Below are 12,110 nucleotides of genomic sequence, written 5' to 3' on the forward strand. Positions count from 1 at the left end.
CGTGTGTCTACCACGAAGTTATAACATTTTACGTGAAGCAAGCTTTTGATAGTTATCATAGAAACGCACATTGAACAACGTACAGCAATCAAGTTCTGTTTGAAAGCTGGAAAAACAGCCATGGACATATATCAACTACAAACGGCGTACGATGAGCAATGTGTGTCACGTTTGACTGTATTCCTGTGGTTCAGGAGGTTTTGTGATGGCCGAGACAGTATGTACAACGACGAGAGAATGAAGGGTCCCTACACAAGCCGAAGGAACGGAAACATGAACGCTGTGCACTCTGCGATGAAGTCTGATCGTCGATTATTCGTGCATGGTCTGCCAACATTCAGATTGGTGAATAACCAGACTGTGTACATGAATGAGGATGTATACATATGCATATGTTAGATAAGGTTAAACAATGCATCCTCGACAGTTCTATTACGGTGGTGACTGCTACTTGATCAGAAATTTCTTTCAATAGTTATTTTGTTGCATTTGATATGTAAATAACAAAAACTAAATGGGAAATATGAGTAAGATATAACCTGCAAAGCGTTACATCTTAATTAGGCATTCCAGGTCCTGTGTTAACAGTAGGACGGTAGTTAGCAACTGCCATGATGGGCATTTGTTATCGGTGATTCTTGTCAAATCTGTGGTTTGCTTCAGTGTTTATCTGTTATAACTTTTGCGAGTGAATATTACATAGGAATGCCTAAGTGTTACAGTTAATATTAATATTATATGAGATATAACACATTGTAGGTTATTCACACAGACTCAAAACTTGTCGATAGGTGCAAATAGCTAAATCATTCGTTTGTTATCTCATCGGTGACCAAAACTAATAAGTTTAGAACTGCTCTATATCTAACGAATGATGTTAATCGTTTACTAGATATTGTAAGTGTAATTCAATGTTGGCCGTGTTTTAGTCCGCAGAGTACAGAAAAAAAAACTAAATTTATTGTTCTCGGACTAGGCTCTGTGGGAATGGGAACGTAACTGGGGGATTCAGCTGAGAACAAGGGTAGGTCATAGATTTTCCTAAGATTAATGAAGTACAAGGTAATTCTGTAACTGGCGGCAATCAAGTACATAGGCGGTGGCATAACAACCCAAAAAATCTTTGTACTTAAATATAACACCTAAAGGAGGAGGGCCCCTAAGGCCGGTTTTTGGCGTAATCTGAAAATTTTGTATAGTACCTACTAGCAATACTGAATCGTTTCCACCCTAAAGGGACCAACCCTCTCATCCTCCTTTCTCCCACCACCCCCTTAAATGAGATGACACACATTTACATTGAGTAAAACGAAAAAGAAAAAATCAATGATTATACGTACATGTTTATGCATATTTGACTAACCACTTTGAATTTCATGGTTTTGAATTCATAATTGTAATCAGTGATCCAAGAAAGTTTCTATAAACAAATACGTGAGGATTATAAAGATCTTTTTAACTTATTTGTCCGCCATATGTAATACGTCATTTTGAATTTCGTAATTCTGCCTTCAGATTCGTAATCAAATACCCAAAAAACCCCACTACACAAAAATTCGTGCATTTTAAAGAAATTTTAATTTTTTTTGTCCGCCATATTGAATTTTGTGATTTAGAGCCAAGATCCGTAGTCATAGACCCAAAAAAAAACACTTTACAAAAAAAAACAATCATTTTGAAGACATTTCAATTTTCTTGTCCGCCATATTAGGTCCGCAATTTTCAATTTCGTGATTCTGTGACCAGATTCATAATCAGCGACCCAAAAAACTTTTCATATGTAAGATTCATAGGAATTGAATGTTTTTCACATCTCTAAGCTTTTTAAAGATTCTTCTAATAAGCGATGGTTTCTCCGGCATTTAAGGGAGTGGAGGGGGAAAGGAGGGTGAGGGGGTTGGTCCGTTAAGGGTGGAACCGATTCAGTATTGCTAGTAAGTACTAAAAAAAATTTGTTCCGATTTTTTCAGCCAAAAATAAATTAGGTCAAAAACCGGCCTTAGGGGCCCTCCTCCTTTCAAATTATACAGGATGTATAATGTAAATAAGTCGGAACTACTGTAGAACCTCGTTTAACTGATCCTTGATTAACCGACTATGTTGTCTTTAACATTCCTAACTCAGCATTGTGCAACCGTGCTCCTATTTAATATGTTTTGAAATGGTTTTTGGTATTAAGTTCACATTAACCAGCTTTTTCATTTATCCAGAGGTAACCGACCAACAAAATTTTAATCCAGATTAGACTATTCTTGTCTGAAGGTTTTTGACTTGTTAAATCCCAGTCAGACCTCAAATTATTCCGTTATGTCGAGTTTTCAATATATCCTAACCTAAAAGTGCAAAAAAGGTTATTCACAATCTTTGAGGTTATGTCTCATGAGGTAATTTTCCTCACAAAATTGTTAATGGCTTCTGAAAGTACTACTCTTTTCCTTCAAAATCCAGTTTGAATTGTTCAAATATCTTTTTTGCTTCCCGAGAAATTGTTTGTTGAAATTGATTAGATTGGCGTTTTTGTCGAAATTTAGGAGTTGAATAGGGTCAGGTGGAGACTTAAAAAGAGAGAAGAATCAAATTACAAACAATTAAATTTCCACATATTCTTCAGGTTTTCTGGCTCGCTGATTACGAATTTGAAGTAAGCATTACAAACTTCATAATGGCTTATCTAATACGGCAGATGAAATAAAAAAAAAATGTTGGAATTTCTAAATGAAAAAAATTTTATCGAATACTTACAAACTCTGGAAGAAAATATGGATGTCATCATTTAATGCAATATTTTTGATAAAAAAATTAAGTTTTCAAATTACGATTACTAACAGTTAATCTTCAGTTAATCATTTCTGCTATGAATAATTCTGAGGTTGTTGAATCCAAATGTCCAAACTTTCAAAATTCAAGATTGCAGATCTGATATGGAGCTAATATAACAAATTTGAATGCTGTAGACTTTCTAACATTATAGCCCTGGGATCGAATTTCCAAACACAAAAAACTAAAGTGAATTTTCCAAATATCGAAGGATATGCCAAATCAATCAATTGTAATATGTAATTCTGAACGGGGATGAGCAAAGAAAATATAATGTATCCTGTTTGAGTTTAGTTGTTTCAAACAAATTTAACATGACATCTATTGCGTATATGTAATTTTCAGTTGTTTTTTCATTTATGTATTTTAATCGACAGAAAAATTGCAATAATTTTATATTTAAATCGACTTTATATCTCGAATAACAATAAAGTTAACAATAGTGCCAACTTAATTTGAAACACACCGTATATCACATTTAAAAAATAATAATTTTCACTAAACATTTGTATGTATACTCTATCATTGTTCCTTGATAAAATATTGTTTTCTTTTTCTTGCAACATTTTCTAATTATGAAAAAGAAATATCACTGCATCAAATTAACAAACCTAAAATGGGTCTCAATTTTAATGTTGAATTTCTCACTTACGGCTAGTTTGATTGACTGTTGCTCTTTTTTTTAATAAGTACAGATATTTTTCATATACTTAATTTCAATTTTCAGAATACCAAGGTGAAGAAAAAAAAATTGTCTCCCATTATTCGAAACGGCTAGAAACAATAACAAATGTCTAATTTTATCAAACTTAGTCATAGTTTCTGAACAAAATTGTTTTGATTTACATAATTATAATTATATTTCTTATCAAATAAGATAACAAGTTAAAGTACATCAAATAATTGTAAAAATTTAAAAAACGTAAAAACAATAAAAAATGTCAGTGATATGAGTAGATAACTTCAATCGGTACCTGCAAAAACTATCTGCATTGCACACAAATAGTAGGTATGTTGAAAAATGTATACTTTTCTTTCAGTCTTCGCCGAAAAGAGACCTGTCGCCTTTAAAATTAGCCACCACACCCAGAACACCCACAAGAAAATCAAAAACACCCAAACCCGAAGAATCGCCGAAAACTGTCAAACCAGAAGTAAAAACACCATTACAGAAATCTCCGAGTACCGGAAAAGCAAAACGGCAACGTATAAAAACTCAACCATATCAAATTCCCTTACCAGAAATTGAAATTATTACTAAAATTAGTTCGTCCACACCTAGAAGAAGTAGAAATAATGATGACAAATTAATATATTTCTATAAGTAAGTTGTTTTCAGTAAGTTATATATTATTTTTCATGCATTGTGTTTCAGAAATGAATTCTTAGCGGTAAGAAATGCTGAAGGTGGATTTTATCTCTGTCAAGCTGTACAAAATATTTATAAATCGTCCTCAAAAATCAAAATCCGTTGGTTATCTCAGGATAAAAATGACAAATCGGGAGAGATATACACTCCTGATTTTTATGATTTGACAGGTATGTACCATTATGTGCCATCATATCTTCATCTATTTCCTTCTATTTTATTTGTTGCAATCGTGGCGACTGACACCATATGTCTTGAATTTTTAAACTGAATATTTTTTAAATATTCTCGGCAAGCTTAAGGATTCAAGAAAAAAAAACTGCTTAGTTTTTCCAGTAATATTAAATAAGCAACTAAAACTTACTTGTCCAGTTCAGAAACACTATAAATCAAGTACCAATAAAAATTATCTTTTAGATTTATTACCATTAAATTTATAACCGTTTACTTTTGCAATTTTTTAGAAAAAGTATTAGTTTTTTTTATGATTTATAATTTATATTTAGTCAATATCAAAAAACCGTATATACATGGTGTAACTTTAAGTGGGGGGTCAATTTTTTAGTGATAATAGTATGTGTTTTCTTTTCTTTTAATCAATTAAATAACCGAGATATAATTAGTTTTTTTTAAATGTACTTTAATACTTGCATACGCCACCACAGTAATATTCATGTATTACAAATACACGGATTGTAGGCAATCTACAGTGCACGTGAAGGGAGATAGTGCAGGTCAACGGTGGCGAAGCGAATGACGTCGGTTGTTCCGCATTTTGAGACAGTACATCTAATTGTGAATTTGATGTTTTTCATCGCTGGAAGCCATCAACAGACTATTTATTTTTGTGTATTTCATTTATCATTATTGAGTACTGCTTGAGTTTTTTGCTAGGTTACTTGTTAAGTACTATTTGTGTGGCGAACACCTATGCAACAAAAGTAACTCGTGGCGAATGGTGTAGAATTGTGCATGCGCTGCGACTAAAGCGAGGTTGAGGTTACACTAGCTTCTCCAGTGGCGGGGTACGAAAATTACTAAAAAAGGCTTTAAAAAAAAAACATTTAAAAAAATACACTATTCAATTAATGCGTGCTCCTAAAGGTCAAAGGAAACCTCTCTATAAATATGACCCCCACTCAAAGTTACACCCTGTACAGAGTATAATTTTAAGCGGGGGTTCGTTTTTTGAGATTTATGGTACATGTTCCTCAGAATACTAATCTGAAATATATTTTTTTAATCGAAGGAATGGGTGTTATAATTTTTTTTTTCTGCACTTACTCTGCTGTATAATATGTGCGCCTGTCAGTGTCGCCTTTTGTTACATTTTTAAACCAACTGTGTGACACTCACGTAGTGACAGAGAGTGAAACTGCAATGGAAAATAATTTTGTAAAAACAGATTATTTTTGTTTGAACTGTGACATGTTATTTAATTTTTTTTTAATATGGAAAGTGCTCAATATTAAAGAAAATCAAATGTGTGTGATTAAAAAATTAATATTGGTATGTGGGCAGGCATACTGCATTAATTATAAGTTTATCTAATTTATGTTTTAAAATAATTACTTTTACTGATATTTATTATATAAATATTTATTAAAATTATTACTAGTTTTAACTAAAAAGTTTTTAATGCTATTTTTTTAAGCACTGCATTTGGTTTCTGACTCTCATTCAATCACATCAATATTGACCTGTCACCTCTTCATTTTATACTATTTATTTTAATTTTCAGTCTATCGGTTTTCGAGAAAGTATTTGTAATATGGCAAACAATTTTATGACCCCCGTGTGAAATTAAAAAAAATTATACACATCAAGAAAGTGGAGAGTATGAAAATTACCAAAAAGAAAAAGAAATTAAAGAATTTAAGTAGTGTATTTAACTATTGATTTACCACATACAATGATACAATAAAAAGTATAAAAACCCTTTTCCAACCACTGATACCACCAAGAAAATTCATATAAATTGTTTTTATTTCAGATTTTGACTGTATTCTAACAAGTATTGATCTAACTCGAGTAGATAAAGGAAAATACAAGTTAACTCCTGCAGAAAAGGAAAGAACGGACAGTATTTTAAAGAGATGCTTAGCAGTAGAAAAAGGAGAAATCTCGACTCCTTCAGTATCAGAGGAACATCCTGATGGATGTAAGAATAGCATATACAAACACTTTTTACACAGTACTTATTTTATCATTTTTCAGTGGATTTGTCTTTGTACAAGGACGAAGAGCAGCTCAAAAAAAGAAAAAGTACAAAACGCAAAGGCAGACCCTCATCAAAATCACCGAAAAAGGAAAAGGAAATAAAGGAAACACCAACTAAGAAGTCTCCGGAAAATCCGAAAGTACGGAAAGTTGAGACAAAACCTGTAAAAAAAGTGGTAAAGAAACCTGCTGTTGTTGCAAAGAAAACAATACCTGTAGAAACAAAGAAAGCTACAAGTACAACTAGGTCAGCTCGAGGCAAAAAGAAGAGTGACGTGAAAACCAGTCCGGTTGTGGATCAAAAAAAGGCAAAGGTGCTAGCTAAGATTGGAAGGAAAACTGCCGTTCCAGCCAGCACTAGTCGGTTACAAAATACTGTCAAAAGTAAGTTTTTTTGTTCATACAAACCCATATCCATTACATTAAAAAACCAAATAACTAATTTTAGATTTAAATTATATTTAACAAAAACAATTATTATATAATAATGATATTATTCCTAAAATGATTTCTGCATGTTCATTTATCAGAAAAAAATTGCAATTATCAGTAAAACATTCTTTCATTTTTCTTAGTTTTAATTTTGTCTACAATTAATTGTCCACAATTTTTTATTATTTAAGTCCGCCCATATACATAGTCTCAGTTTCTTCTTTTACATTATGAACATGATGGTACAATTTCTATCAAAATAATGGAAATTGTTTATTGTGAGTAACACATCCGAACATTACACACACAGCATAAATTCATAATCATAAAAATTGGGTTATATAATGAAACACCCAGACTTGCAGCTATAACAGTAGATTTCCGAAAAATTTGACTTTCAGTGTCTTTTATACTAATGGAAACTCCAACTTAACAAAATCATTTTACAAATAGTAATTTAGTGGGGGCATTTGCGATGTCAGCAGAACTTCGCAAGAATTCTTGGAAAAATCGGTGAAAAGTTGAGTTTGTATTAACGGAACAGCTGTATGTGTTTTATATTCCTATTTTATTGCGATAACTGCGCTATATGGGTTCTTTTGTAGAATTGTTGTTGCTATTAGTCCAATCATTATAGACATGAAACAACCTGTTTTGGGAAAAAAATACTATTAGAAGTTTCTCTGCGAAATATTGTTCGGAAACGTGTTATATACAAAATATCAAAAAATCAACTCGGGGCTAGTTGGGAAACTTTGTTTAACCCTTTCGCTGCGCAATACGTCTGAACGTAGCTACCGCGCCGTGCGCAATTGTTTATCGCGTGCGAATATATACGTCTGGAGCAGTTAGACCACTTATAGTTTTACATTATGTTGTGTTAAATTACGATATACGATAAATTTTACGATTTTATTTTGAATAAAATACAGTATATGTACTAAATAGAAACTGAAAGAAACATGAACAATCTTGGTACTATTACCAGTACCTCTTTCCATAAAAATATTTGTCACAATCGGTATAAGCTCGCCCGCAAAAATTCGCCTTACCAATTGCAATAACCGAGTCACTATGCGCACGGTTGCGAATATATACGGTTTGAGCAGCCTGNTTATCTAAGAAGATGCTATTTTCAATTCATTTTTCCCAAGCTCAAAGGCGTTGTAGAGTTTCGATCATTAGTTGTTTTTGTACCTAAATAGTTGTACTGACATATGCATTTACTAATAATTTAATTTTTCAAATTTAATTTGTTTAAAAATTACTGAAAAAATGTTAATATTTATTGAATTGTTAAGATAGATAATTATTATGAAATAAAATAGTAACCTCTATAGTTTAGTTAGTACTATTTTACTTCGAATTTAAAAAAAAAATCGTTTTAAGTTGATTAGATTAGAAGCTGAGATAATTTGTTTTTATTATTTAATCGCAGTGACCATAATTATTAATATTAAGAGCCGAAATTTGTCGAGAGTATACATTAAGAGCTATATTTTCATGTCCTACATTAACATTAAGGTGAATTAAACTATTTAATTGCAAAAATGAAGATGGCGGCGATGCATTCTATTACTCTCGCCTGATTGCGCTCAGGAAAATAATCGAGCGGCTTCAAATTGATGGGGCTGGAAAAATTAGCCATATCTCGGTTAATAATGAACCTATCGAGATGATTCTTTTTTAATTTGTGGCAGCGCGAAAATTCATGAGCATTGAAGATATTGTATTAACGTTATTTCAACCCGAGAATTAATTTTTTATTTAGCCTCGCTCTTCCCACTCGNGGCTGGAAAAATTAGCCATATCTCGGTTAATAATGAACCTATCGAGATGATTCTTTTTTAATTTGTGGCAGCGCGAAAATTCATGAGCATTGAAGATATTGTATTAACGTTATTTCAACCCGAGAATTAATTTTTTATTTAGCCTCGCTCTTCCCACTCGTTCGCTAGACTGAGTAATAGAACGCATCGCCGCTATCTTCTTTTTTGCAATTAAATAGTTGAATTCACCTTAATGTTAATGTAGGTCATGAAAATATAGCTCTTATACTCTCTCCAAATTTCGGCTCTTAATAATTAAGGACACTGCGATTAAATAAAAAAAAAATTGTCTCAGCTTCTAATCAACTTACAATTTTTTTTTAATTTCAATGAAAAATAGTACTAACTAAATTATAGACGTTACTATTTCATTTCATAATATTTACCTATCTTAATAATTTAATAAATATTAACATTTTTTCAGTCATTTTTAAACAAATTAAATTAGAAAAATTAAATTCTCAGTAAATGCATATGTCAATACAACTATTTAGGTACAAAAACAACTAATGATCGAAACTCTACAACGCCTTTTAGCTTGGGAAAAATCAATTGAAAATAGCATCTTTGATAGCAAATTCCGCCAACGCCAAACTAATAAAGCTTTCGGGCTGATATTTTTACCACTTACTAGGGATGCAAAGACCTTAAAAAATCCTGAATTACAAGTGTCTGCGATGAAAATTGCATTAATTATTAGCAATTGAAAAAAAACGGCCATTTTTGACCATTTTTGAGTTCTTGCGCATAAACAAATTATCGGAATTTAATCAGACTTGTCTCATTTTATAGGCTTATTTAATACCTACCTTTTTTGTATAAACCTTTTTTCTCTATGAATAACAGTTATTTTACGCGAGTCAAAAAACCACTTTTCCATAACTTTGACCATTGTTTTAACAAAGTTTCCCAACTAGTCTCGAGTTGATTTTTTGATATTTTGTTTATAACACGTTTCCGAACAATATTCAGCAAAAAAACTTCTAATAGTATTTTTTTCCTAAAAAAATCTATAATAATTGGCCTATATTCAAAACATGGGCAAATTTTGAAGATCATCGCCCTGCATACTACGGCTACACGGGCTACATGAATACATGAGCTAATAATAAAACATAAAAAAGATTAATTCCCTTCTAAATTGATTAGTTTTTTCATATTTCTTGAAATAAAAGATATTCGATGTGTGAACATTGTTTAGTCCGTTTTGTACCTATGGAGGATAAGGTGCTACAAAAAAATGCAACGAATTTCGTACTATTGAGATTTTTCAAATGCAAAATAAAATTCTGTGAATTATTCTCAAATTATTTATCGATTTATTTTTGTTTCTAATTAATACAAAAAATTTAAATATTTAACAGAATTTCCTGAATTATTAGTTAATAGATGAGAGAAATAAAAAATTAGGTTACCACACATTTCACAGAGAAATAAATTAGCAAACATAAAAAGATCAGACTTATTGTTCGCAAGTAACAAATGTGAAGGAGTAACGGAACGGCAATGGCACAATAGAGTATGAAACATTTCGATACACAAATTAGTCGTTAGGAATGGATTACATTCAATTGTGTTTATTTGTGTAATTCAGTTTGGAATAATAAAATAAAATGGGAAATTTTCAAATGAAGTATGTTTGAAATCTATTTTTTAATTTATAACGTACGATAAACTTTCAATACAAGTAAAAAAAGTAAAAAATACAGTAATACAAACAATGAAATGTTTATACTTTGCATCACGGTGCATATAACAATCTGATGCATTTTGATAAATTATGACATTTTTATTATCTGATATAAAAAATACTATTCTTAGGGGCACATTTCAGGGGGCTGTAACTCCGAAAGAAGGGGCCACTTGGCAAAAACAATAATACGGGTCCCCTAAATTTGTCTCAAGAATCTATGACCAAATTTTGTTGCATTAATTTTGGGACACCCTGTACATGACAAGGACTGCCAACTTACAAATAATAAACTCGGCATACTCGTGCGCTGTTGCCAAGTTTCTGTTGCAACTTTTGGTATTTATTTATGCATATTGCGTAAAAAATAATAAATGAGAAAAATTATAATTTTAAGTATTTTAAACTCGATTTTATTGAATTTCTACAAGCAAGTATCTCAATATACTTTCTAGTCATAAAGAATATTTTTCTTTGCATTGAGAATAGTGATGTTATAATACGATAAGCATAGGCCTCTCCCGTCCCGGTTTACCCCCCGATGAAGCACCCGATCCTCAAATGATTCTAGTTAACTACTGCTGAAGAATTTTTTAATCGAATTAACACTCATCATATTCAAAAAATGTTTGTTTTCAGATACAAAAGGGTCCAGACCAACCCCATCGTCCTCGAAAACAACAAAATCTTCCTCGACAACAGCTCCTAAAGTAACAGCCACAAGAAAGACCAAAAGGTCGACGAGGAAATAACTGAGTATGAATGATCGATAATTTTACTGTCAAATTTAGTTGTGTATATTTTTATATTTTCCTTACATATTTTAGTGTTTTCAATTTATAAAATAAAATAACTTCAATATGCATATCATAACGTTTTGTAAAAATTTTGTGATATGTAACTTTGAAATAACTTAAAACGTAAAGAACGTTTTCAATTCATGTTTTGATTTTTGTTGAAAAAAAAAGAAACTGCGTAAATGAAAATATGTACTATATATTTAGAAACCAAACTAGGCCTTACAATAAAAATTACTGTATAAATGGAATATGCATTGAAATGGTTCTTTATCGACATGTTGCAATGTTTATAGCTATAAATAATTATATAATGGCCATTTTTATAATGGAAACAATTAATTTATTTTAATTGTGTTAAATCTTATTTAAGGAAATCTCCCACGCTGACCGAGATATTCTAACTTAACCGTATTGTTTGTTATACGACAACAAATTTTATATTAAAAATAAGGTCGGTCTGTGTGGTAGGTCCATAATTTATATGCAATTACATTTTGTGCTCTCAAAATTGGCATATGAAGTATAAATTTGTTTGCACTAGTATTATTATTATTTTCTGTTTTCTACTGAGTACTCATTTTTATATGTACATTTAAAAGTTCTATAAGTAGATGATGTAAAGTCACGTGAGCGTATAATATAGATTTAATCTATAAAGAAATTGTTTCAATGATACTTAGGCGACACAAAAGAGTATATAATGACCAAGATATATAAATATATTTCATTAAGACACAGAAGCACATGCGAATTTCATTTATGTTTCATAGAATGTAGTTCTTGTATGTGTTGTGCTTAAAAAAAAAAAAGTTAGGAAGTAAGAAACAATGTGGAATGAATGTTTGTGTAGTCTTGTGAAATGTCTAAACTTGATCTGAACAGTTAGATTCTGAAAATATTATTTATAATATTATAAATGGTTTTTGAATAAAATCTAAACAATTGGGACGAAA

General features: G+C 31.1%; 1 protein-coding gene across 1 annotated transcript in view; it reads left to right on the forward strand.

Moving 5' to 3' along the window:
* Positions 1 to 12,110, forward strand: part of LOC108906668 (muscle M-line assembly protein unc-89) — a 63,013-nt gene extending 50,903 nt beyond the window's left edge. The window contains exons 5-9 of the mRNA XM_018709985.1: positions 3,858 to 4,141; positions 4,193 to 4,356; positions 6,180 to 6,347; positions 6,404 to 6,790; positions 10,997 to 12,110. Coding sequence (XP_018565501.1) covers positions 3,858 to 4,141; positions 4,193 to 4,356; positions 6,180 to 6,347; positions 6,404 to 6,790; positions 10,997 to 11,109 — 1,116 coding nt within the window. The 3' untranslated portion in view covers positions 11,110 to 12,110. The remainder of the gene's footprint in view (positions 1 to 3,857; positions 4,142 to 4,192; positions 4,357 to 6,179; positions 6,348 to 6,403; positions 6,791 to 10,996) is intronic.

The sequence above is a fragment of the Anoplophora glabripennis genome, unplaced genomic scaffold (genome assembly GCF_000390285.2).
Source record: "Anoplophora glabripennis isolate ALB-LARVAE unplaced genomic scaffold, Agla_2.0 scaffold185, whole genome shotgun sequence".
Classification (NCBI taxonomy): domain Eukaryota; kingdom Metazoa; phylum Arthropoda; class Insecta; order Coleoptera; family Cerambycidae; genus Anoplophora; species Anoplophora glabripennis.